General features: G+C 59.7%; 1 protein-coding gene across 1 annotated transcript; it reads left to right on the forward strand.

The window, feature by feature from the left end:
• The first annotated feature begins 4,137 nt into the window (after positions 1–4,137).
• Positions 4,138–25,470, forward strand: DPEP1 (dipeptidase 1). Its single transcript, XM_030849419.3, has 11 exons — positions 4,138–4,153; positions 19,260–19,424; positions 23,147–23,279; positions 23,495–23,627; positions 23,778–23,928; positions 24,073–24,142; positions 24,462–24,638; positions 24,728–24,812; positions 24,886–24,961; positions 25,063–25,198; positions 25,275–25,470. Exons 2-11 carry the CDS (start codon positions 19,321–19,323, stop codon positions 25,440–25,442), a joined length of 1,233 nt encoding a protein of 410 aa, XP_030705279.2. The 5' UTR covers positions 4,138–4,153; positions 19,260–19,320; the 3' UTR covers positions 25,443–25,470.
• The last annotated feature ends 1,933 nt before the right edge of the window (positions 25,471–27,403 follow it).

The following is a 27,403-nucleotide window of genomic DNA, read 5'->3' on the forward strand; positions in this document are numbered from 1 at the left end:
GCCCCAAACCAGGCGCTCACGGGACCCCGTTCCGCGCTGACAGCAAATCGGCAGCTTCTTCCCCAGCTTTACTGAGACGCAACTGGCAGGTAATATGTGTGAGTTTAAGGCGTGCGATGTGATGATTTGATACACTTACACATTTTGGGACAATTCCCACAACAAGGCTAGACCACCAGCATCACCTCCCATAATCACCTGTTCTTTGTGTGTGGTGATGAGACGTAAGATGACTCTGAGCAGCTTGCAGCTATACACACAGTATTGTGAGCTGCAGTCACCATGCTATACATCAGATCCCAGAGCTTACTCACGACTGGAAATTTCTGCCATTTGACCAACACCTTCCCGTTTCCCCTCCCCCACAGTCCCCGGCCACCACCCTCTACTGCCTGTTTTTATGAGTTTGGCTTTTAGATTCCACGTGTAACTGAGATCATACAGTGAGAACAGAGAGTCCTTTTCTGTGTGGCTTATTTCGCTGAGCATAATGCCCTCTAGGTTCATCCTTGTTCCAGAAATGGCAGGATTTCCTTCTTTTCTATGCTGAATGCTATTCCTCTTCGTGTGTGTGTGTGTGTGTGTGTGTGTGTGTGTGTGTGTGTGTGTGTGAGAGAGAGAGAGAGAGAGAGAGAGAGAGAGAGAGAGAGGGTGGGGGTGGGCGAGACAATCCTCTTTATCCATTATCCACTGATGGACACTTAGGTTGCTTCCATGTCTTGGCTATTGTGAATAGTGCTGCTGTGGAAGTGGGAGATGTCCCTTCGAGGGTGATTTCATTTCCTTTGGAAAAGGAAATGAAATTCCACCCAGGAGTGGAATTGCTGGATCATATGGTAGTCCTATTTTTAATTTCTTGAGGAAACTCCATACTGTTTCCATAGTGGCTGCATCAATTTACATTCCCACCAACAGTGCAGGAGGGTTCCTTTTTCTCCACATCCTCACCACCACTTGTTTTTTCTTGTCTTTTTGATAACAGCTATTCTGACGGGTGTGAGGGAATATCTCACTGTGGTTTTGATGCGCATTTCCCTGATGATTAGTGACGTTGAGCACCTTTTCATGTCCCTGGTTACCATCTGTATGTCTTCTTTCGGAAAATGTCTAGTCAGGTCCTCTGCCCACTTTTTAATTGGGTTATTTGCTCTTTTTTTGCTATTGAGTTGTATGAGTTCCTTATATATTTTGGATATTAATCCCTTATCAGATGAATGGTTTGCAAATATTTTCTCCCTTCTGTAGGTTTCATTTTCATTTTGTTAATGGTTTCTTTTGTTGTGCAGAAGCTTTATAGTTGTATGCAGTCCCACTCATTTCTTTTTGCTTTTGTTGTTTGTGCTTTTGGTTTCATATCCAAAAAATCGTTGCTGAGACCAATGTCAAGGAGCTTTTTCTCTGTTTTCTTTTCAGGGTTTTGTGGCTTCAGGTCTTACATTTAAGGCTTTAATTCATTTTGAGTTAACTTTTGTGAGTGGTGTAAGATAGCAGTCCAGTTTCACTGTTTTGCATGTAGCTGTCCAGTTTTACCAACACCATTTATTGAAGAGACCATCTTTTCTTCATTGAGTATTCTTGGCTCCCTTGTCAAATGTTAGTTGACCAGATATGCAGGGGTTTATTTCTGGGCTCTGTATTCTGTTCGTTGGTCTATGTATCTGTTTTTAGGCCAATACCATACTGTTTTGATTACTGTAGCTTTGTAATATAGTTTGAAATCAGGCCGTGTGATGCCTCCAGCTTTGATCTCCTTTCTTAGGATTGTTTTGGCTATTCAAGGTCTTTTGTAGTTCCATACAAGTTTTAGGATTACTTTTTTTATATATATTTCTGTGAAAAATGCCATTGGAATTTTGATGGGGATTGCATTGAATCTGTAGATGGCTTTGGGTAGTATAGACATTTTAACAATATGAATTCTTATGATTTATGAACATGGGATACCTTTCCATTTATTTGTGTCTTCAGTTTCTTTCATCAGTGCCTCATAGTTTTCAGTGTACAGGTCTTTCACCTTCTTGATTAAATTTATTCCTGGGTGTTTTTATTGTTTTTTGATGCTATTACAAATGGGATTTTTTTTTCTTTTTCATATAGGGAAAATTTATAATAATTTTTGTCTCAGAGTGAGTATTCCAGCATCTCAAGGCAGAAACAGTCATGTGTGTTGTCTGGTGGTAGCTGCTGCTCATTCCCCACTGGGCATTTCAGTAGCTGTGGAAATGGGTAAACTCCCAATTCCTAAACACAGTTGTTTCCAAGAGCTTGGGATGAGGGATTGTGGACATCTGAAAGGTCAGCCTTGTAAAACCAATTTAAAACATGTGATTGAGAAATTGATTTCAACGTGTGATTTAAAGTTGAATCTTACTGGGTACATACAATATTGGACCAGCTCAGAGAGCTTTGGGGGCTCCAGCTTCACAAGTGTAATTTGCTAGATGTACAAGTTTCTGTTTGTTCTGTGAGACAACTGTAGGAGCTAAAAAGAAAGTCAAACGGAGTGAATGTATTAATACAATTAAACATGTTTATAGGAGCTTGACTAGGTTTATAAATGGAATCAAACGTGAATCAAAGACTTTAAAAGTGATGAATAAATAGAATATTAAACTTCATAGACTGAATGTGTAAGAAACTGGGGTTGAAAGTTTATATCATTAATGAACTGGATTTTATTAAATGGTGAAAGTCACAGTGAACCACAGGAAAGCCACCAAATCTCACAGCTGACATCAGTTTTGGGAACTGGAACCATCCCTTTCCCAGGACAAGGGACTCAGGCCTTTACCCCCCCACCCAATGAACTGGCAGCCAAAGCAGGGGCTCCTGCATGGACCCTGCCTCTGAGGTCAGGTTTCTGCATGTTCGCCCCCCAAGCCCCTGTCTTCTGGGACTTGTGGATGAAGTGAGACCCCAGAACCCCCAGACTCGGCTCTGATTGGGCCGCTCGGAGGCCGGCCCCTTCCCCAGCCTTGGACTCCTTCAGAGCAGGGCCAGGGCCCTACTGGAGGTGAGCAGGCGATGTCAGGAGGGTCCAGCAGCGGCGGGGTGGGGGGTGGGGTGAGGACTGGGGCCGTGCCTGCTGGGCAGGCCCCAGGGTCCTATCGCTGCTCCGCCTGGGGCCTTCTTCGCCCGTGGAGATGTCTGCCGACTGGGACACAGGCCAAGGGCAGCTCCGGGCCGGCTGGCGGCGGCTTCCGCCCTCCTGGCGGACTCCAGAGTCCTGCCCGCACCTCGCGGGCTACCCGGAAACCTCACCCCACCCCCTGAGGGGCCTCGATCGAGGCCAAGGAAATGTGGACGCTGCCTGGAGACCCTCTGTCTTCAGGTGCGTGGGGGCAGGGCGGCGGTGCCCCGTGTGAAGGGGGAGACGTCCAAGTTCAGCGTGCCTGGCAAACGCGCAGGAGGTATGGCAAAACGGTCCGTGGATGTCGCCGCTCGGGGGCAGCCTTCTGGAGGGTCCCGGCAGTCACGTGTGACCCACAGAGTAGCGCTGGGAGCTGACCAGGCAGGTAAGGGCACACGTAGAAAACGCTGTCAGCCGCCCTCGGGCGCCGGTGAGACGGAGCCCGACTCGGGGCTCCAAGCCACTCCGTATGCTGCAAACACCCAGCACCCACCGTCCTGACATCAGGGTGCGTGAGGGCGCGCACACACGCGCGCGCGCGCGCGCACGCGCACACACACGCACGTGCGCCTAGCTGAAGAAACACAGGAAGAGAGCACACGCAAAGCGCGTGTACGGATGAAGTGCACGTGCCAGGCGGGGAGTGAGGGCGCTGTGGCACCAGGGACGGGGGCGCGACTTCCCGGGGTGTCCGTGGGGACAGAACGGCCCCCAGAGCTGCCACCCCTGATCCGCAGAACCTGGCGCAGGAGCCCCAGGTGGGCCGGATGGAATCGCACATCGTTAACCGAGCACTTCCTCCAGCTGGAAATCGGGAGTCGACTCCCGCCCAGCCGCGGAGCGGGACCGAACTCGCTGCTCTTCCCCAGGGCCTCCGGGTCTGGGCCGCCTTGGTTTGGCCTGTGAGACCCAGGGCGGGCGGGAGAGCCGGCCAGTGCCCCCCGGACTCGGACCCACAGAACCAGGTTCTGGCAGCCTCAGCGTTTGTGGTGGTTTTTCGGCGGCAATAGAAGACGCCTGCAGGTACCGTTTAAAATCAAATTGATTTTTTGGAATCCTGTGAATGTATTGCCCGTTCGAAACAAAAGAGCCAAACACAAAAGCCAAAATTAAAAGGGGAAGCCCTGCGGAGGAGGGGGCGCTGGTGCTCTGAGCCGTGGGGCCCTCCCAGCAGAGTCCTCCTGGAGTCTCCCTCCCGTGGCCGCCGGTAGGACCCACGCTGGCACTGAACTCCGGTGGTTACCCCGAAGCGGTGGTGGCAGTGGGCATGGGGGTAGCAGCTCTGGGACGTTTTGCCCAGAGGCCCCACTGACCGGGCAGAGCCCTCCAGCCAGCCTGTACCACCCCCTCGGTCTCCTCCAGCAGCCAGGTCGCCCTCGAGGCCGGGGGGCCTGACCACCCGGCCCAACCCGCCGATGTTTGTTTGCGAGCACGTGTATTAGTGCACGTGTGTGTGCGTGCACGTGAGCTTCTACACCTGCGGAGGGTGAGTGTGGCTCAGGGGCAGCTCCCAGCCCAGGGTGAGGTCTGGGGAGCCCTAAGGGAAGGGTGGAAGTGAACTCTGGACCAGGCAGAGGAGCTCGCAGGGCAGGGCGTCTGCTCAAGGCCCTGAGACAGGCTGGTGAGGGGGCGGTTCCGGGGCCAGGAGCAGTCCCGTTACAGCCACGAGGTGCCCTCAGAGGGCAAGAGCCTACACTTCCCAGGCCGGCCAAGGAGGAGAAGCAGGGGCTTTAATGTTTATGCTCAACGTTGACCACGCTCGAAACACAGGACAATATAATTGTGCCCGTCAGAAGTCTTTAAGGAACATTTATAACAAGAGTTTCTGTACACGGCTCAGCAGGGGAGTGGTGGGTCCTGAGATCCCGCTGAAGGGGCTAAGATGAGTCTTTTTCGTCCTGTCTCACGACCCCCAGCATGAGTAGCCCACCATAAAGACAGAAGTCTGGGAGCATGAAGGGCGCTCCCTGGGTCTGGGGTCCCTGAGAGGCCCGCACACCCTCTGTAGCTCCAGGGGGAAGACGGAAGCCCCGGGCACCCCCAAACTGTCCGAGACCCCACCCACCAGGCAACTCTCCTGGCTCTGCCTGTCTGCCAGCCTTGGAGGACGGCTTACCCACTCAGGTTGGCCCAGAAAGGCACCAAACTGGAAAATTCTGGGCTTGCAGCCAGGGGCCTGGGACTGAGCTGTATTTGGGGTCAGATGACAGAGGCGGGTCACCCAACAGCCCCCCTCCGGCCCCCTGGGTGTGGACTCTGCTCTGCAGGGGAGGTGGGAAAGGGCCAACCCCGACCCCACCAGGACCAAAAGAGCCTGCAGCCCCTTCTTGAGGATGATTGAGAAGGGAACCGTGGCTTCGCTTTCCCGTCACGAAGTGCTGTGCGGGGGGGATGGGCACAGAGCCAGCTGCCCTGTTGGTCTCCAGAACAGGAGAGGACAGACACGTCTTTACCAACTAAAACCATGGCTGTCAGCTAATTAAAAGACATATTTGTTGTAAGTAGTGAGCACAGTAACACCCTCACGTGGTACAAAGTAATCCGAGTCCTGGCGAGGTGTGTCTGGACGTCCTACTGGTGGCCTTCCTGCCACTTTGGGCATCCAGCCAGGTACCATCATCTGCAGTAACTGATTACAGGTGCGTCCACCCCTCCCTCCGGACGTCCTGCTGACTTCTGCTCATCAGTCTACAGTCTCAACAGCTGCAGAGAATACCTCAGTTTTTAAATCATTCTGGTCCAGGTGGACATGGGGCAATGAACCGTGTGGCAGAGACACTATCTTGTGTGTGTGTGTGCCGTGTGTCCGTGGGGTCAGTTTCGCAAAGTGGGGCTCCTCGTTCACAGGGCAAATGCAGTTTGATTTTAGCTGACGTTTGGAGTTTGCCAGTCAGATTGGTACAAGAATCTTGCCATGGTTTAAGCTGCCTTTTTCTCATTCAGCTTTTTTTTGTCTGTTTGGTCATCTCTTCGTTCATGCCCTTCGCCCGTTTTTCTGTTGGATTGCTTCTTTTTAAAAAATGACTTAAGGCCTTTTGTGCTGTAAGCATTATTAGAAATGTGTTTTCCTAGTTTGTCACTGGTCTTTGATGCTCCCCTGGGGTGTGCTGGCCGTGCGTCTGTATTTTTCTCTAATGCCGTCTATCTGCTCCCTTCCAGTGCTTTCTGATTTGTAGAATATGAGGCGGGGAGTCCAACCTGACCTGTTTTTCGGATGGTTCTATCCTTGTCTGAATACAATTTACTAAAATCCCACGGGATTGATGGGCTGCTGTCTCCATGGGCTGACCCTTCTCGCGTGTTCTAAGCAGGGCAGTGAGTCGTGAGCTGCCGCTGCCCAGCCAGCACCCACCCAGCTCTCTCACGCAGCACGGCGCTCGTTAAAGAGGCAAGCGCTGGGTCTGGGGTTCCCTGGTGGCGCAGTGGTTGAGAATCCGCCTGCCAACACAGGGGACACGGGTTCGAGCCCCGGTCCGGGAAGATCCCACATGCTGCGGGGCAACTAAGCCTGTGCGCCACAACTACTGAGCCTGTGCTCTACAGCCCGTGAGCCACAACTACTGAGCCCACGTGCCACAACTACTGAAGACCGCGCGCCCAGAGCCCATGCTCCTCAACAAGAGAAGCCACCACAATGAGAAGCCCGCGCACCGCAACGAAGTGTAGCCCCTGCTCGCCGCAACTAGAGAAAGCCCGCACGCAGCAACGAAGACCCAATGCAGCCAGAAATAAAACAAATAAATAAATTTATAAGAAAAGAAAAGAAAAGAAAACGCTGGGTCCATCCCCCAACCCCTTCCCTCACTGTTGGACGTTTGGTGGATAAAGAATAGCACAAATTTTCCCACAGCTATTCTTCCACGTGATGAAGTGGTGACCAAAGCTGTTGGCAGTCTGTCCACTGATGCTTCTGGGATGTATACTTTGTGCCCGGTTTAGAGATACAGTTGTGACCAAATACTGCCCGTGACTTTGGGGGGCTCGCCAGCGAAGGGGGGTCAGGCCACAGTAGCAGACGCTCACCAAGGAGTTTGAGGGAACCTCGGGTCTGTGGAGTCAGAGGTCAAGATCCCTGTTGAGCGGTGGCGTTTGCTATGCTCTACTGTCTGGAGAGCAAAGCAGACAAGAATTGCTTTGATGTGGAGAGGTCCGGCTGGGGAGCAGTACCTCATTCTTGCACCCCAAACACCCTGCCCCTTGCCCGCTCCCAAGGCCAGTGCCTGGGGGCCCCTTCCCGCTTTTGTAGATTCCTGCGCCCCCAGTGGCTGAGCCCGGCTCACCCCCCAGCCCCCTTGCTCGGCACAAATGCAGTAACTGCAACGTGGTATCCTTGCCCTTTCGCAATAGTTATCACTGATTGAAATCTGGCCTCCACAGTCGGTTGGTGCCCCGCTGACTCGGATTCAGTCCAGCTGTTTCCATTTAAAGGGCCTGGAGGCCGAATTCCATTCCAGCCTTATTTTTCCTGAACCGACCCTCCTGTAGTGACCCCAGAGAGCCAGCCCCTGGCCCCGCCTGGATCACTAGCTCGCAGTGTGGCTCGGATAAGTCACTCCTGGGCCTGGACAGTCCCACCAGCTGGGCCCTGCGAGCAGCGGGTGGGGGTTTGTCCCCTCCGGGCCCCCAGCGGGGACAGTGCCGCCCTCCCCCGCCCACCCTCATCTTCACAGACAGAGCGGCCACAGGCGCGTCCAGCACCCCGTCCTCAGGTGTCCTGGGGAGCCGAAGTGCTCGGGAAGAATTATCTGAGATAAAAGGTGGAATCTGATGGCAACTTTCCGGGACAAAAGGAAAAGAAACAGAAAGTCCCCAGAGCAAGCGGGGGGGACAGGGTTGCCCGGCTCTCTGGCCTGGCTGCAGGGCTTCCCTCGGGAGGTGTGGGTGGCAGCCTAGCTCTTGGCTCCTGGAGAGAAGCCCCCCGATTGCCGGCCCCCACCCCCAGATCCCTGACACCCAGCCCGGGCTGGTCCATGCGGCGCCTCGGACAGCCCAGCTCTGCGATGGCGGTGCCAGTGCAGGCCGGCCTCCGAGGCTTCCCGGGGTCTCAGCAAGTTCTGTCCCCCATCGGTGGCTGCCACCCCTCCCCTCTGTCATGCTGCTTTGCCCTTTTCCTGTCACATCTTCCTCCCATGAGAAGGATGTGTCAGGAGTCTCCTGGGCCTGGCATTTCCGTGTGACGCCCTCCTGCGTGGAGGGCAGGGCAGTGTCCCAGGGTGACCTCAGGGCACACGGCCCCCTCGTGCCCCTCCTGGATGAGGCACACGTCCCCGCGAGGGGGGTCCCTGCACTGGTCTCTGCACCGCCTGGTCTGAAGCTCCCCTGCCAGCTGGGTGACCTCTGCAGGGCATTTGGCACCCATGAGCCCATCTGTGAAATGGGGCACTAATTAGACCCACCTGCAGTGGGTGGGATGGTCGCCTCCAGAGGTGTGACCTCCAGGCCTGTGAATGTGACTGTGTTTGGGAAAATGCAGGTGTAATCAGGCTGGCACGGGCATCCCTGGGGGCCTGGCTGGTGGGGAGGGAGGGGGCGGGTGACTGGGTTTGTGGGGTGGGAGGAGGCCAGCCTTGCGAGGGGCTGCGGGGGGCGGGTAGCAGGGGAGGACTTGGGCTCTGACTGGACCTGCAAGCAGCCCTGGGGCGGGGCCCAAGTCCAGAGCCGCTCTGCCTCGTGTGGGCCCTTTCTCCCCCTGGCTGGCGTGGCCCGCAGCTGGCCCCTTGGCCTCCCGGTGCCCAGGGCAGGCGCAGGGCTCTAGGCTTTGTCTTCCTTGTCCGCCAGACTGCAAAGTGCATCCTGACCTGGCTGCTACCTCCTGAACGCTGTCCTTCACATTTTCCTAGAGAAAATCAGCCCGTGACCCTCAAAGCTCCAGGGACAGAAGTCCAGTTCTCTGAGTTTTCACTTGTTCACACATGACGCGACCATTACGTAGATGAGACATGACACGTCTCCCCCAGAAACTTCCCTTGCGCCCTCACCAACCCACAGCCCCTCCCGACCATCCCACCGCCCGGGTTACCCATCCCAGGACCCGGCACCCAGGGACCAAGGCTGAGTGTCCTTCTTCACGGCATTCAGCCATGTTGATGTGTGTCCACGGTTCCCGTTCATTCTGTGTCACGCTGCACGCGTGGGCGCGCCGTAATCTGTGGGTCCGTTCGCCTAGGGGTGGAGGTGTCAGCTGCCCCCTGTGCTACGGTTGTGACCGCTTTGTTGCGATGCAGCTCGCGTGCTGTCTGCTATGCACTGAATGTTTATGCACATCCCCCCTACGCCTGACAAAGCGGGCTTGAGTCAGTAGGCCCTCTGCTGTCCTTAGGGTTTGGTCCAGACCCACTGAGGCCCGTGAGGCCCCTGCCGGCCTCTGCAGCTTTCTCTCTCCCACATCTCTGCTGTCCTCTGCCTAGAGCCTTCCTCCCTGGCCACCTGCCCTTCGAGATTCAGCTAGCTTGTCTCCTCCTCCAGGAAGCCTTCCTGTTCTGCAATTTTGCCTGGCTGCCCTGCTGTCTGCCCTACCCACTGCCATCCAGGAACCTGCAGCTCCGAGCCATATGGCCTGGGTGCGTGCCGCCCGCACCTCAGTTTCCAGGGCTGGGAAAGGGGGGCCACACCTGTGCTGCCCTCCGGACCCTCAGAGTATGCAGGGGGCTGCTCCACAGGCATGACCTCCGGGCAACACCACGTGGCCCGACCGGCCACCAGAGGGCAGCAGTGGAGGGGCGGGGTGGGGACAGCTGCCAGGGCCACCTGGGGCCCATGTCACGGGGTGTGGGTCTGAGGACCACGGGAGGCCCTAGGGGGACCCGAGCCCCTGGCCTCACCCCCGAGCGTCCACCAGCCTCAGGCTGAGCTTGGGGCTCCCGGCCTGTTTCACAGACAGGACAGGGCGGCCCTCACACAGCGCTTAAGAGACCCTGAGCATTTTCACACGAGCGTCTCCTTCAAATCTAGAGGGTCCCTGTGCCGGGCACCATTCTCCCCATCCTACAGTTCAGGGAGGGAGGCGCCGGCCCCAGCGGGAGGCCCTCGCCTGCCCTGCCCTGCCCTGGTTCAGCCCAGTGACTACCCTGCCCTGGGGCGGGGCGGCCGGGCCACAGCTTCCCTATTGCCATGCTGGACAGGGGGTGTAAACGGGCGGCACCCCAGGACGGGGGCCTCTGCAGGGACAGGGATCTGCTGAAGGAACAGCTGGCGGGGCCCCCAGACCTACCCCCCTTGCGGAAGGCGCTCCCAGCCTCGGGATTGCCTGTGAGGCCCACAGGGAGGGTGGCCTGGCAGCCCCGGGCAGGGCCCTCAGGCACTGTCTAAATGTTCCTGGGATGTCTCATGCTCAAATACAGAAGCCCACCAGCCAACAGGAGACCCGGTGTCCCTCACAGGAGCTCATCCAGTGGCCACAGGCGCAGGAGGGGAGGAGCCCGGAGGCCAGCCTGGAGGAGGGAGCCCACTGGAGTCTGCCCCCACCCCTGTGCCCGCCTTTGCTTTGCCGCACACTCTGTGGTCCTGGCTTGTCCTGGAAGCTGAGGACACACCAGAGAGTGAGACAAACCAAACCTAGTGAGGATGGGGCCTCGGGGGCAACAAACGGGGAGTCCCTGCCCATCACACATCCTGCCAGACCGTGGCAAAGGCAAGACTAAGAATGTCAGCGAGCGTCACACAGCCTGTTTCTGACTGCGAGCCACGCGGCCTCTGTCTGAGCCTGGCAGCCCTTCCCAGGCCCCAGCAGCCACCCTGGGACAGATGGAGATGTCCCCCTGCCAGGCCCAGGTGCCGGCTCGGTGAGCTGGACCATGCTGGCCAGCGTTTGGGGGCCCAGGGCACCCCAACCTCAGAAGGAAGGGCAGCCGGCCGTGGCGGTGTGCGCCCTTTGACCCCAGGCCTCCTGAAGAAGCCTCCCTGAGGGGCGTCCCCCAGAGATCACTGCTGACTCACCCATCTGAACGTTATGTTCCCCAGGCTCAGCCTGACTAGGCGTGGTTTCTCTCTGGGGACTTTCAGAAGGACAGATGTGTCCCCCAGGGTCACAGGTGTGGAAGCAGGAAGGGTGCAGTGTAGTAGACGTGGCTCCACACACTTGCTGGCAGTCCCTGGGCCTCCTCCCTTGGGGACTCCTGACCGGTCAGCTGCACGGGGGGGGGGGGGGGGGGAGGGGGGAGCCTGAGCCTGCCTGTAGGGTCTCACCTGACACCCCCGTGAACGGAGGGCTCAGGGCTGGGTTGGGGCCCTAAGGTGCCCAGACCCCCATCTCTGTGCACAGCCCGCTTGAACCCTCTGTTTCTGGTTTAATTAATTTGATTTTTCCATGTTAATGCACATGCTAACATTTTCAAACAGTACAAAGAGTAATAACATCAAAAGCAGAACTCTCCCTCCCACACCCTGTCCTCAGTGCCTCTGGCCCTCCGGCCGTCCGGCTATGCCAGGACCCGGGCAGACCCAGTGGGGAAGCTCTGCTCTCCAGCCTTGGTGCCCCCAGAGTGGTGGAACTGGGGCGTCGTCCTCCAGGGAGGGCCTGCACCTGGCTGCCTCCCCCGGCCCTGGTCCGCAGTGCCTGGGGGGCCACTCAGCCCTTCGCCACCCTGACCCGGCTCTCCTCCCGGGCCCTCCCCTCCCGGTGCCGTTCACCCTGCACCCGGGAAGGGGAGGGTCGAGGGAGTGGATTGCTTCCAGAGCCTCAGCAGGGGGCCTCCTAGCTCCGCAGCCTCTGCTTAGATCCCCACCCCCTCCTCACACTCTGGATCTCCTTGAACTTCGAGGTGGGGAGAGCCCCCGACCCGGGCCCCACGGCCACGTCCCCTTCCTCGCAGTTCTGGTATCTGAGCTCATCACAGCACTGCCCCGACTAGGGGGCTGTCCCCACTCAGAGTCGGCGTCTGCGGCCCAGGAGGGGGCCAGGGCAGAGGGCAGGCGGGAGTGCGGCTGTGCACGCCCCACTGTGCCCCCGCCCGGACTTCGGGGAGCCAGGGTGCGCCCAGCTGTGTGTGCCCTCCCCGGATGGCGATGGGACTGCCAGGTGCCTGCCAGTGCTGACCGGGCTCTTCCCCACCTCCCACGCTAACCGCAGAACCCTGAAACCAATTAGCGCAGCCAGCCCCCAGCTGGGCTGGGTCACCACCCAGACCTTCCCCTGGGTTTGGAAGTCCCGTGTCTCTGCCAGAGGACATTCCGATCCCTGATTGCTTCTGACGCTCCTGTAGCTGGGGATGTTACATATATAGAAACCAGGGCCCCCAGCCTCTGGGCCCCGCTGCGGCCGAGGATGCCTTCCAGCCCTGAGACACAGCGGTGTTCCCCCCAGCAGTGAGGGCGGTGGGCAGGGGTGGAACCCCGGGCCCTCAGGTGACAGGCTGCCCTCTGCCTGGGATGCTGTGCGCCAGGCGGGAGGGACCCGGGGCCCAGGTGTCCCCCGTGAGCCTCCTCCCCACAGCTCCTAACTCACCCCTCCCACCGATGCCAGCAGCCTGCCGGAGGCGGCCCCCACCCCCGACCGCCCGGCCCGAGGCCCGAGGCCCAGCCCGAGGGTCAGAGGGCGCTGAGACCCGGTGGGCCGTGTGTGCCGGGCACGCCTGGCTCACGTGTCTGCGGAAACGCGGACCAGCTGACACGTGTGCGGCATTCGGCCCTCTGTCCCGTGCTCTGAGGTGTGTCGAGAAGGCCCCCGGGGGAGCTGCTGTTCTGTGTGAGGGAGGTGAGGCCGCCTGCGGAACTCAGGGGTAGATGGAACTTGAGAAAAACAGAAACAAAGCCCCAGGCCTCGCGGGGAGCCCGGCGCAGTGCTGTCTGGGCTGCAGGATGGCCGTCTCCTCCTGCCACCGCGGGCCGCCTGGGTCAGGGAGCTGTGGAGAAGCTGGTGGAGAAGCCACGAGCCTGAAGGCCACTTCTGGGGGCTGGGTGGACGGGGTGTCGTCCGTGAGGAAACTGGGCAGTGAGGATCTGGGGGCAGAGGTCCCGGTGGTGGCTTCATGGCTGGGCATGGAAGGTTGAGGGGCCTGGGGACAGCCCAACCCAGATGTAGCCGGGTCGTGTGCCAGGCTCTGTGGGTGGTCATGGGCTGAGGGCATGGCTGCCGGCCCCGAGGTGGGCGTGGGGGCCGGGTGGGCACAATGACACAGATACAAGGGCGTCTGCAAGGCTAAGCATGTGTGTTGTGTGCTGCGTATGTGACAGGACAGGCCTGGTAAGAGTGTGTGTGTGTGTGAGTGTGTGATCACATCTTTGTACTTATGTCTGAGTGTGTGTCTGAGTGTGTGATCACATCTTTGTACTTACATCTGAGTGTTTGTGTGATCACATCTGTGTACTTATGTCTGAGTGTGTGTGTGTCACATCTTTGTACTTATGTCTGAGTGTGTGCACTTATATTTACATGCTAAGTATGTGTGTCTCTGTATGTGAACGTTTGCATATGTGCTGATCACATGTACAAGTCTTCATGTGTGTACTTGTAAGCATGTGCTGTGTCTGCACACGCAGGTGTGGGACATGTCTGAGCATTCTCGTGTGCGACGTTCAGGTGCGTACGTGTGCAGGTATGGGGGTCACGGGTAGGTGTGTCTGCACGTTCTCTGTGTTGGTGTCTCTGGGGGCACAGGCGTCTGCACGCAGGTGGTTGTGTGTGTACACCTGTGTGTGCATTGGATGTGGGTGTGCTCTGTAGCCTGGGTGGGTGTGTGGTTGGCTGTGTTTGCACGTCTCTCTGTGTGTTTGCTCACGCACATAGCGTGTGTATTCCTGAGGGATGTGGGCTGTGGACTCAGGCCCTCCGTGCTGCTCTGGGCTGTGCCGGGGCCTGGGCTCTGGTCCCTCCTGGCTGGTTGACAGCCCGGCCCACGTGGGTGGGGGCAGTTTCGGTGGACCCAATCTTGGTCCTGGGAGCTCGGGTGAGCGCCTGGCCTGCCGTGCAGGGGCCTCGGGTGTGTGAGGATGCAGCTGGGCCCTGACTGCTCCCTGGACGCGGAATCTGCCGCCTCTCTGTGGCTCTGGCCAAAACTGAACAGCACTGTTTAGTTTTTGTGTGTTTATTTTCCTGTGTTCCTTCTGTTTACGGCAAGTGACGTTGATGTTTCCAGTTAATAATATTATTCTCCTTATTTAAGTAAAAAGTGATAATGCTTTAAAGCAAACTATTAAGTGGCCCCGCTGAGAGCTGAGCTGGCTGCAAGCCTCGGGCGTCCTCCCAGGGACCCGCCGGGGAGAGCACGTGTCCTCGGCCGCCACCCATGTGGGGCTTCTTGTTACTAAGGCGACAGTGGGGTGCAGCCACCTCCAGGAGGCCGAGGCGGTTCGGCTTACTCACCCCATTTTACAGACCAGGACACTGGTCACCGGCAGTGGAAGAAAGGCCAGCAGGTCAGCTCCCCGCCGCCGCACAATACGTCCTCGGCGGGCTCCCATCGCTCACGTTTCCGGGCCCGGCGGGGCCAGCTGGTCTCTGGCCCGCGGATCCGGCCTCAGCCAGGAGCTGGCAGGGGGGCCGGCGGTCAGCCAGCCGGCAGGGAGCTGGGCTGGTGGCTGCCTTCCCGACGGAGTGTCCAGCACAGGAGCCAGGCGGCAGCATGGAAGTCACGCCTACCGCCTTCTCTCTGCGCGTCAAGCCAAGTGTCCCCCCTCTTGGCGGACAATTAGGAGGGCGCATGGATGGAGACGTGGGGGCTGCCGGCTCCGGAAAACGCAGCTGGCCACACGGGAGTTTGAACCCAGGGTGGCCTGGTTTCCAAGCTCGTGCTCTTAACAAAGCCTGTTCCCACCTCCTGAGAGCCAGTCTCTGAAATCAAAGGACCTGGGCCAGGCCGTCGGGCCGCGGCTCTGTCCCTGAGGCTCACGTCCCTGGGTGCCAGCTACCAGCACAAGAGGAAGAAACAGGAATTAGAAGCAGAAGCCCTGTGAGAATCCTCCATAGCGACACCCACTGCATCCTCTAGGTCAGAAGGTCGGCCTGGGATGGACATTTCCTCGCCATGTCTGTCAAGGTGGGAGGACTTGACTCAAGCAGAACCTGCTGTGTCAGAGAAAGGCAGGACCCTCAGCAGTCAGGTTCAGCCTGTCTCTGGGGATAAGAAGCGGGACGGAGGTGGCCCCTTCGGGAACATGTACAGAGGGGGCAGCAGGTGGACAGGGGGCAGCCACCCAGCAGAAATCGGAGAGGAACTCGGTTCAGACGTCACGAGAGGGGGTGGGAGTGAGATACGTGGCTGAAATCGGGCTTGTGGACGGCTGCATCGTGGACCAGCTGACCCCCAGCGCCCAAGTACCCAAACGCACAACCCTGGTTGGCCCACGGCCAGGCTGACTCTGGGGGAAAAGGCACCAGTGGGTCCTTCCCTAAAAGACCATTTGTTTTGAGAATCAGGGCTGCTATTGACATGGTCATGTTAGATGCTGACATTAAGGGCCCCCACTGTAATGGCGGCCCCCCTCTTGAACCTGGGAGGCTGCCCGTGTATCCACAGCACCGCAGCCTCGCTACTGCTACATCCTTAATTATTACGTTTGAAGTGACAAAGACCTCCAGCCTGCACATGCAACAAAAGGTCCAGATAAACAATGGAAAGAAAAAAAGGTCCAGAGGAAACAAAACTTCTCACTGATAGCAGACAATATGGCTTCCGTAACAAGAACAAGGTGCAAAGGAAAAAAAAAACCCACCACCAACAGAAACACAAGAAAGCACTCTTGGGAGATTAAGTATATAATTCCTGAAAGAAAACTTTGGATAAAAGTGCTCGAATTCAGAACTGAGGAAATTCATAGAATAAATTCAAAGAACAGAATCTCTATTCTATTCATAAATTCACAGAACAGAAACGCATAGAATAAAAGCACGAGGAAACCTAAAATAGGAGAGAAAAACACAAGAGACAAAAAGGATCAACGCGGGATGTCCAGCATCTGACTGAGCGCCGTGCCCAGGAGAGTGGGCAAAGAGGATGCAGGAGAGAAGGGATTCCAGGGCGTGTCCCGGGACCAGAGGCAGAGCTGGTGAACGTGGGTGCAGGGCGGTCGGATGAAACAGAGTCTCCAAGGAGGCACGACACTGAGAAAGTGCAGAGCCCACGGAGAAAGAGGGGATTCAAGGAGATTGTGCAAGAAAGCAACACGCCGCCTACAAAGAACTGGGTTCCCGACAGCAGTGCGGTGCGGACGGCCCCAGAACGTTCACTTTCTGAGAGGAAACGGTTTATGACCCTGAACTGCATGGCCGGTAAAACTGCTGCTCAGTTATGAGGGCATAATAATGGCACGTGCAAACGCGCCAGGACTTGGAAATCCACTTCCCGCACACCCACTGCTAGCGGTGGTTTGGGGACCAGCTCTACCAAAAAGGACATAAACTGAAAGGCAGAGGGCTCAGGGCAGAAATCAAGTGAGAACCACAGATCCGAAGCCAGGGGCGGTGAGGTAGGAGGCCCAGAGCTTGGAAGATTGTGAGGACATGGTAACAGCACCCAGTGGAAGGAGAAAAAGGCAACCAGAGACCCCAGACTCCAGAGCACACAGGTTCAAGGGTGATTTCGGGGGCCTGACCCGCGAGTCCATAGGGTGACGATCCCAGCAGGAGGTACCACGGTGACTTGTGTTCCAGACAGACGCTGCGGCTGAGGAGCGTGAGCACTTACATAGCAGCCCGACCCTGCGCGCCCCGGCCAGCCGCAGGCTGTGAGTCACCGGAGAGTGTGTGGGACAGACGCTGCACGGCCCGAGCCCTCCTGGACGTGGACTTGGGCCCTCTGGGTGTCATGTTCCGGGGCCGTCGTCCTGGACATCCTCTCCTGTTTGAACAAGGGTGCACCCAGCCTTGAGTCTTCTCATGCTCGGGTCACCCTGGGAAGTGTGGTCACGCCCTCAGCTTAGCTCCTAGAAACGCCGGCCTCTGTCACCAACTTGCAAGAGAGTCCTGCAGCTGATGTCACGAAACCTAATGTGAATGGCCCGGTGAGACCAGCTGTGCGGAACCGCGGGGGGAGCTGGGACCAGAGGAAAGGTCAGATGTGGCCTTGACTCTATCTAAAAGTTTCACATTTCGTTCATCATGGATTTTTTTGGGGGGCAGGAATTTTTGATTTTTAAAAATATTGCGTTAAAATATTAGTTACCTCCATGAGGCACTTCCTAACCATGGTAGGAAAGGAATCAAAGTAACACGAAGAGCACGGCAGAAGCAAGAAACGGGAGGAGCACGGCCGGCCGTCGCTTGGGAAGTAGCGAGGCTAAGGGGGGATGCAGTGCTGTCACCGTCGTACTGGCTGAAACGGTCACATTTACAGACAGAGGCGCTCAGATGAGGTGAAGAAATAAAATACAGTTATATGCTCTTGCAACTTCCCTGGTGGTCAAGGGGTTAAGACTTCGCCTTCCAGCGCAGGGGGTGCTGGTTCCATCCCCAGTCCGGGAGCTAAGAGCCCACGAGCCTCGCAGCCGAAAAAGCAAAACGGAAGACAGAAGCAACATTGTAACAAATTCCATAAAGACCTTAAAAACGGTCCACATGAAAAAAAAAAGAAAATTAAAAAATATACAATTACATGCTCTTAAAAAAAGCCAACTCTGAAACAAAAACGATAAGGGGAAAAGGTTGAAAATACGGAGAGTCAAATGGAGCAGGCCGGTGTGAACAAGGGGGGACGTGTGCTCACAGCCATGTCAGAGAGGAGGGTTCCGGGGAGAAGCCCCCCAGCTGCAGACGGGCATCGCCCGCCACAAAGCAGCAGCGTCGGGTCGCAGAGACAGGCCGGGGAGGTGGAGGGGGCTGGACACAGAGCACGGAGGACCGCCGAGGTGCTGGGGCCATGGGGACAGTGCGAAGGGCAGACGGGGTCCTGGCTCGGGGGGGCAGAGGGACACACTCGGCTTTAAAGCCCGTGTCCTGGCCCAGCACCTGCTGGGCCACGGTTCCCAGGCAGCGTGGGCAGAGTCCTGGATTCCTCACTCTTCAAGGGGGTCTTTTGTGCACAGAGTGGTGAAGAGGGTGGAATCCCAGGGCCTGGCACTGAGGATGCCCCTGTGGGGAGCGGGGGCAAGTCCTCGATGGGGTCTGGGGCCGGTGGCCTCGTCCCCGAGCATCTGGGTGGAGGACGCCCTGGAGCCCCTCCCCCCGGGGTGATGGTGGGTGGAGGGAGGGAAGGTAGACAGCTCCCCGCTCTGCGCAGTCTCCCCTGAGAGCTGCCGTTTCAACAGGAGGGAAACGGGGCTGGAGGCCCAGGCCCCGGGATGCAGAGCTAATGACGGCAGAGCCAGGGTTCGGACGTGACCCCTTCCCAGGCGGGAGGAAGGGCCTGGAGCTGGGCCCGTCCTGTCCTTGGGGCCAGGTCGGGGCTCGGGGAGGCCACCGGCCTGGGACCTGGGCTCCACAGGGCAGTTCTGCGTGAGGGTCCAAAGCCATCCAGGGACAGAGGTGCCAGGGAGCCCAGCGAGGGGGTAGGGTCTCCACAGCTCAGCTGCCCTGAGGATCCAGAGTGGGCTGGGGTCACCCAGGTGCCCAGCAGAACCCTGGATGCTGGCCCAGCCCTGGGGCCGGGATTCACGATTCACTGGGCCCGGCGCTGCCTGGGCATCGGGTTCTCAGAACCGTGCCCCCCACCCTCCAGCCCCTGCCTCCTCCGGGAGACCTGAGTGTGCGCCCCCAGCTCTAAGGAAATGCAAACGCTCTAAGCTTCCAACCCCAAGCCCCAGCATCCAACAGGCTCGGTCAGAAGCCTGCAGCCGGAGCGCGGGTCAGTGTGCAGACGCCCCCAGCACTGCAGTGGAGTGTGGCAGGAGTGCCCCTGCCGGGCTGTGCTCCACCTTGCAAGAAAAGTAACAAAAAACTACAGGCAAACAAAGGGATACATTCAAGTACACAAAACTGAATCTCGTTTGTAGACCTCAGACACCGGGTCCTGGGGGCAGGACACAACAAACACTGGCGGCCCCTTTCCCTGCGCTCGCCCATCCTCTGCCCCACTTCTGGGCACCAGTCCCGCCCCTGGGGTTTTACCACACTTGGCCTGGCCCAGACAGCGACGCCCAGCCTCAGGGGCTAGGAACTCCCATGGATCCACCCTCGCAGGGAATGTGCTGATTACTGATAAACAGGGGAGGTCCTGGCAGCAATCACCTGGACCAAAGCCCTCTGTCTTGTGGCGCCCAGGACGGCGGGTCAGGACACACGCACAGGAGCAGCAGGGGAGCGCATCCCTGGGGACCGCGCCATGTGGGCCAGCTGGTGGTTCTGGCCCCTGGTGGCCGTCTGCAGTGCGGACCAGTTCCGGAACACAGCGGAGAGGATCATGCAGGGCACGCCTGTCATTGACGGGTAAGCAGCCCCCCCCCCCGTGTGACGGCCCCGGGGGTCCGGGCGGGGGGCGCTAGGGTCGAGGCTCATGTGCCCTTGACCTGAGACAGGAGCTGCCCTGTCTCCAATGGGACTCAGTTTCTCCAACTGCACTATGGCCTTTGCCCTTTGCTGGACTCAGTTTTTTTGTGGGCTCTCTCAGGGCCCCAGAGACTTCAGTACATGAGGGCCTGTGGGGAACGCGGCAGGAAGGAGGTGAATAGTGAGGCCCCCAAGGCCTCAGCATCTCCCGGGACAGCCCACAGCCTGGACCCCTGGGGGCTGGATCCCAGCTCAGAGTGGGGCTGGGGCTGGGGACCGTTGGGGCCTGGCCCAGGGTCCTGTGTCACAGGAAGTGCAGGTGAGGGTGGTGTCTGCTGTGGCCCTTGGGGGACCCTCTCGTCAAGCCCACCCCTCGCTCCATCCACCTGGGGTGACCCCATCAGGCCTGTGCTCCCGGCCTGACCTCACCGAGGCATCTCACGCTTCAGTGCCCCAGGCCAAGCTCCTGGGTGCCCACTCCCCCTGCCCCTCTTCCAGCCAAGACCCTGGTGACACCTTGTCACTCTCTCCCTGATGTCACGGCCAACCTGGCCGCGCCTGACCCCTTCACTTACCCTCCAGCCCCGCCCCTGTGCCTCTGACTGCCCCCTCCTGCCCCTGGCCTGAGGTCAGGTCTCCGCACTGCAGCCAGAGGAAGTCTGGAGACACAAGTACCAGCCCCTGCCCTTCCAGCTCCAACTCCCACAGAGCTCAGAGCAGTAGCCGGAGTCCTTGCAGCGGCCCCCGGGGCCCCTCGGCGCTGCAGGCAGGCCTGGCACTGCCCTTGCCGCTCCCGCCCCCAGCTCCTCGGGGCTCTCCCTGCCCTGGGAAGGGCGCCGCCTGTGCACACACCCCCGCCCCACCTGCTCTTTCCCACCGGGTGCTGGGAAAGTTGGGGTACCCACTTGCCCAGGCCTTATGGGACAAAAGCTCCGCAAGAAAAGCAGAGAAAACAGGTGTCTCATCACGTAAGACTGGCAGGGAAATGAGGGGCAGCCCTAGATAAGGAAGCGGCCATCAGGGGTCAGAGTGCACCCTTCCCTCCCTCCCTCAGTCCTCCCCTGGTCCCTCCCCTCCCCCTCCTTGCTGGACCTCCCATCCCCCTGCCTGCCTCTGAGGGTCCTCACATGGCTGGGTCTCCTCACAGGCATAGGAAGTTTGCTGCAGAGGCCGCTGTCCTTTGCTCGCATCCGGGAGGCCCTGCTGTCTGGCAGGTCTGGGCTCAGGGACCGGGCATCCCAGGTCAGCAAGGGCAGGTAGAATATGCCAACAAAATGAATGTTCCTTCCTTCCGGGGGACTCAGGGTGGCTGGGCACACGGAGAGGGGCTCCGAGTTTAGGTGCTGGGAGCTGTCCAGATGTCCATGTGAGGGGTAAGATGGCTCAAAGAGCCCAGACAGCCAGGAGTACTCAGGAAGCTGGGATTTGGGGAGCTGGGATTATCCAAAGTCTTAGAAGGCCAAGACTAGGCTGACAGAATCAAAACCAGTTAGTATTAGCTACTCCTGTGGGTAAGAGAGACCCAAATAAGTAGCTTCAACAACAGAGCAGTCCGGACGGAGTCCTGGCATGGCATTCCATAATGGTGTGGCCACCATTCCCGCAGTTACCTCATGATTTAATATGGCTGCACCAGCTCCAGCCATCACATCTGTAAGCCGTAGCTGGCCTCAGTGTGTGTTTGGCTGTCGTTTCTAGCACTTCCCAGCACTCGGAATCCTCCCCTCTCATCTTTGGGTAGGGTGGCAGGGTCCTCTGTCACAGCTGAGGATGCTACCCAGGCCACACAGATAAGGAGGGCAGATCCATCAGCCTCCAGAACAGACTCCAAGATGTGGTGTTGACCTTAGCGCGGATACCTACAAAGGGAGGACAGGCTGAGGCGAGGAGGGAAGAGCAAAGCGGAGGCAGCTGGAGCGTGGGGCCGGATTTCCTAGAGGGGCAAAGGAGTGAAGTCCTGCTCAGCGCTGCCTTGGGGACAGTGACCAGGGCCAGCCCCCCCCCAACTCTGCAGTGAGGCAGTGACCTCGCCTCCTTGGAGCTCATCCACCCCTCAGTCAGCAAAGGCGTCCTGACCACCAGCCCATGCCCAGCAGTCAAACCTCACACCGGGGGCCATGGCCACCTTGCTGTGGAAGAGCCCACCCCAGGGGGCCGGACGACGTAGGCCGTCACGGCGTTAACATTGTCAGTGAGCCTCACAAGGCAGCCCCGTGTGTGTGTGTGTGTGTGTGTGTGTGTGTGTGTGTGTGTGTGTGTGTGTGTGTGTGTGTGTGTGTGTGTGTGTGTGTGTGTGTGTGTGTGTTACAGATGAGGAAACAGACACCGGGGAGGGAGCCAGGGCTGGGGGTGGGAACTAGGTGTGGGCGAGGGTCCTGGGGAGAGTGGGCATGGCTGCTGGGCTGGGGAGGAGGGGTGGATGGGAGGGCCCGCAGTGGCAGCAAAGCCCCCTCCAGGCTGTCCTCACAGCCCCCTTGTCACCAGGCTAGGGATCCGCTGGTCGGCTCCCTGCACGTCCCGGGCGTGTGTGCCTGTTGGCTGGTAAAAGCCAGATGCCGACTGGTGGGCCAGGGCTGGGCCTGAGACTCTGAAATTCTAATCAGCTCCCAGGGGCCGAGGCCCCTGCCGGCACCTGGAGCTCATGGCTCCCAGCAGTCTCTCCCCTTGGGGCTGCTCCTGGATGCAGGGAGGAATGTGCCCCACGGGTCCTGCCCCGGAAGACCCCCAGCAGCTGTTGAGAGCCCTCCCTGTCCCCTGCCCCTCGTCCTGCCTGTCTAGTCCCCTCCTCTCCTCTCCCCGCACCTCACCTCCTCCTCCAATGCACTCACCGCCTACCAGCTCCTGGGAGAACTTCAGAGGGCCTGTCCTTTGGAAGCACAGAGGGATCTTCTTGGAAATGGTGCAGGACTGTCCCCAGGGACAGAGGCAGCAGAGGGCCTCTGGGGCCCCCAAATCCCGCACTGGTGCCCTGCTCCCATGGCTGCCCCCCAGGGTAGGCCACGCCCCACACTTCCCCACCCTCTCCCTGCAGCAGAAGCATTTCATCTTTTTTTTTTTTTTTTTTGCCGTACGCGGGCCTCTCACCGTTGTGGCCTCTCCCGTTGCGGAGCACAGGCTCCGGACGCGCAGGCTCAGCGGCCATGGCTCACGGGCCCAGCCGATCCGCGGCACGTGGGATCTTCCCGGACCGGGGCACGAACCCGCGTCCCCTGCATCGGCAGGCGGACTCTCAAGCACTGCGCCACCGGGGCAGCCCGGGATTCCATCTTTCATCTGTGAATCCCCCCAGGCCTGCGCTCAGCAGCCCCACGCCAACAGCCTTGTTCGTGGAGATTGTCTCAACCCCAAGCTCCCCCTCCCTCCACGATTTTGAAGCCAAGCCGGCATCTGCCCTCCCTCTCCCTCCAGCGAAAGGCTCCGGGAGGGAAGACCTGTCCACTTAGGGCTCAGTTCAGTGGCCTGGCCTGGGGGTGCAGCCAGCTGAGAAGCTCACCTGTGCTCAGGTGTGCTCAGATGACAGCAGTCACCCTGCGACCTCCCTAGTCTTCAGCCCATGAGAAGAGGAGCTGGAGAAGGCACAGCCTGCCCGGGAGGCAGCTCGGGGGGCCCGGGTCCAAGGGGCCTCCTGACCTGCCCCTGACCCCTCCGCCTGGCCCCTCCAGGCACAATGACCTGCCCTGGCAACTGCTGAAACTGTTCAACAATCAGCTTCAGGACCCGAGGGCCAACCTGACCAGCCTGGCCCACACGCACACCAACATCCCCAAGCTGAGGGCTGGCTTTGTGGGTGCCCAGGTATGGTCGGGCCCGGAGCCTGAGGCGCTGGAGCCTATCGCCTCCTTTCTTGCTGCCCCTCCCTGGTGGCGGCGTACGGCCCCGGGCCCTTAGAGGGGGCTCCGATAGCCACCCAGGCTGCGGGGAGGGCTTCCGTGGCTAGAGGGAAGCCAGAGCTCGTGTGCCTGGGGCCCAGCTCCTGAGCTCCCAGCGCCTCCCCCCCGTGACCCCCCCAGTTCTGGTCTGCGTACACGCCCTGCGACACCCAGAACAAGGATGCCGTGAAGAGGACGCTGGAGCAGATCGACGTCATCCACCGCATGTGCCAGTTGTACCCCGAGACCTTCCTGTGTGTCACCGACAGCACAGGTGGGTGCCAGCGCCCACCAGCCCCGGTCCTGAGCAGGGGCTGCTGCACTGCTCTGCGGTTTGTTTCACGTGGAAGCCAGTCCCCACACCCGACACCCAGGCACACGTGTCGCCCGGTGCCCACTGCCCCTGGCCGGGCTCTCCTTGCAGGCATCCGGCGGGCCTTCCGGGAGGGAAAGGTGGCCAGTCTGGTTGGCGTGGAGGGCGGCCACTCCATCGACAGCAGCCTGGGCGTCCTGCGGGCGCTCTACCACCTGGGCATGCGGTACCTGACTCTCACCCACAGCTGCAACACGCCCTGGTGAGCAGCCCCGGGGGGCCGGCCGGGCGGGAGGGTCTCAGAGCAGGGACCGCCCCGGCACCTGTCTCTCCTCCTGAGGGTCCTGAGGTGGGTGGGCCCGGGCAACCACTCTGCCCCTCGGGCGCCTGCCCTCTGCTCTCCCAGGGCCGACAACTGGCTGGTGGACACGGGAGAGGACGAGGCCCGCAGCCAAGGCCTGTCACTCTTTGGGCAGGTGAGTGGGGGGGCGGGGCCTCGGTCACCCTCAGAGGACCCGGCATGTCACCTGTTTCCTCAACTGTGAGATGGGCCAGCAGGACGGGCCTTCCACTGGAACCCACTGGTCATTAGAGTGGCCTCCAGTCTTTCAGCCCCTGAAGGGCTTGTTGACACCTGGCCAGTGCCCTTCCCCACACCTGGACTTCCCAGGCGGCCGCCAGAAACCCCAGAAGGTCGTGTGAACCCAAGCGTGCACGGCACAGCCTGCCTGGTCCCAGGGTGCTGGCTGAGACCCTCCAGGCTGTGCGGGTCCCCTGAGCCCCGTCCCCCCTCAGAGTGTCGTGAAGGAGATGAACCGACTGGGCATCATCATCGACTTGGCCCACGCGTCCGTGGCCACCATGAAGGCTGTGCTGCAGCTGTCCAAGGCCCCCGTGGTCTTCAGCCACTCCTCGGCCTACAGCGTGTGCCAGCACCGGCGCAACGTGCCCGACGACGTGCTCCAGCTGGTGGTGAGAGGCTGGGCCGGGGCCGTCCGCTCCTGGGCTGGCCCCCGCGGCCTGGCCGCCCTGCCCACGGTGCCGCCCTCTCTCCCGAGCAGAAGGAGACGGGCAGCCTGGTGATGGTGAACTTCTACAGTGACTACGTTTCCTGCAGAGCGGAGGCCAACTTGTCCCAAGTGGCAGGTGGGCGGGGCTGAGCGGCCGGGGCTCCGGGCCGGGGCCTCTCTCAGGGCCCTCACGTGCCGCCTCTCCGCAGATCACCTGGACCACATCAAGAAGGTGGCGGGGGCCGGAGCCGTGGGCTTGGGTGGGGACTACGATGGTGTGTCCAGGTGAGGCGACACCCCCTCCACGTGCTGTGAGGGGCGGGGCGGGGGCGCCCAGGCCCTGCCCCCCGGGATGCTGAGCCTGGCTTTCTCCACCCGCATCTCAGGCTTCCCTCGGGGCTTGAGGACGTGTCCAAGTATCCAGACCTGGCCGCCGAGCTGCTGAGGAGACAGTGGACCGAGGCAGAGGTCAAGGGCGTCCTGGCAGACAACCTGCTGAGGGTCTTCGAGGCGGTGGAGCAGGTGAGCGGCCCGCAATCCCCGCGCCGCCGACCACCTCCTGCCCTCAGGCAGGCAGCTGACCTGCATCTTTCCCCAGGCGCGCAGTCACACACAGGCTCCCGGCGAGGAGCCCATCCCCTTGGGCCAGCTGGAGGCCTCCTGCAGGACCAGCTACGGCTACTCAGGGGCCCCCAGCCTCCACCTCCAGCCGGGGGCCCTGCTGGCCTCCCTTGCACTCCTCGTCCTCTGCCTGTGTCGCCTCTGACACCCTGGGTACTAGAACGGCAGCGACTCCCCGTGCGCTCAGACTGGCCTGTCCTGGGCAGGCACCTGCGCTCCCCTGGGCGGCACAAAACACAGGCACGGCGGGACCCTCAATAAAGTCGCCGATCCTTTGAGTCTTGTGTCATCAGCACCCTGGCCCTGGAGGGGGCTCCTGGCTGGACACCAGACACAGGAGTGCCTGAGTCCTGAAGGTCAGGGCCAGAGGGGTCAGGGTCTGAGAGGCTTTGCGTGGACGTTGCTGGAGGGTCTTTAAAATAACACACAGTCCAGGCTCCGGCTGCCACCTCCCCACGCACATCTGTACACAGGTGCGTGCACACACACAGGCATGCACACGTGTGCACACCTGCACCCCATATCCTCATACCGGTGCACACCCATGCTCTCACATATACACACACACACACACACACACACACACGCTTGTGCCCACGGCCCACCCCTTGGGCCAGCCTCCCTTGGCAAACAGGAAAGCAAGGTCCGGAGCAGGGAGGAACCCAGCCCTGCAGGGTGTCCTCACACACCATGAACAAGGACCCTGCAGGGCAGGGCTCCGCCCAAGGGGGGCTCAGTAGCGTTCCCCCTGCCACCGGTCATCCGGTGCATGTGTCTTGAGATGAATAACTTGGTGACAGACCCTGGACAAGACCCCCAACGCATCCCTCCTGGCCCCTTTCCAGGCCAGAGCCCCTGAGGATGCCCCTCTGCGCCGTTACCCACTGGTGCCTGCCAGCCTGGGCCGTGGGAGCCAGCGAGGGCCTCTGGGCTGTGGCCCTGCCTCTCGCTCCCAGCAGGCACTCTCTCCAGGGATACCTAAAGCCACCAGCAGGGACACTGTGGGTATTTGCTGATCACTTAGGATCAGTTTAACGTTAAAGGAGAAGAAAGGGTTTCTGTCCTGGGTTGGCTGAACCCTGCCCAGCACGCCAGCCTGCCATGGCTGGCTGATTTATCAGGGCTGGAGGGCCCCCTGGTGGGCCGCAGGCGGGCACGCCTGAGTTTGCTAACTGGGAGGGATTTTCCCACAAGAAACGCTGTAATATTCGTCTGAAATAATCTTAACCACCTTAGAATCACACCCGAGGCCACACCTCACGTGTCATCCCCAGCATCTGGTTCTGGGGACCCTTCTGCTCACCCCTCATTCACCCTGGGAGACACAGGCCTGCAGGCCTTTCCTGGGGGGCCTGGTAAGGGGCTCCAGGGAGGCGGGTGCCACACCCGGGCCCACCCAGCAGCGTGGAGCCTGCTCAGGAGCCCCTGGAGGGCTGTCTCCCCAGGCAGGGCCCACATCAGCGATTCTCCAACCAGGCAACAAGCGGCCCCAGGCCCTGTTCAAACCCAGACGTGCTCTGAGGGGACAAGGGGGGCCCAGAGCCACAGGTGGTCACTCTGACAGGCGGGCTGGGCACAAGGGGCATGGACCCCACTGTGGTTCCGACTCTACAACCCTGGCCACGGATCACACGCCCCAAAAACCTGGTCAAGACCATCCAGGCCGCGAAGCACCAGCGTGGAACACAAGGCAAATAATCTAACAGAGACGACACATCGAGGGGCCCAGCAAGGCCTGCGACAGACCCAGTCCTCTGGTGCCAAGGGCGTCTCTCGGGGGTGGGGGCAGCCAGCAGTGCCGAAACTAGAACTTTGTGTGGGGAGCAGGGGCTGAGAACCTGAAAACGGGGTTTTCCCTGCCCAAGGAGTAACCCAGAGGGGGAGGCCTGACAAGTGCAAACCTGTGGTCCCCGTGCCCACGGGGCATGTGTGTGTGTGTATGTGTCGGGGTGTGTCCGGACATAGTTTCTGGTGCACACAGTGGGGTGCCCGGACGTAGTTCCCGTGAGCACAGAGGGGGGCCCACAGACGTGCTTCGTGTGAGCGGTGGGTTGTGGGGAAGGTGGCCGGACGTACTTTCTGGTGCACATAGGGTGGTGCACCAAC

Source organism: Globicephala melas, chromosome 19 (assembly GCF_963455315.2).
Source record: "Globicephala melas chromosome 19, mGloMel1.2, whole genome shotgun sequence".
Classification (NCBI taxonomy): Eukaryota; Metazoa; Chordata; class Mammalia; order Artiodactyla; family Delphinidae; genus Globicephala; species Globicephala melas.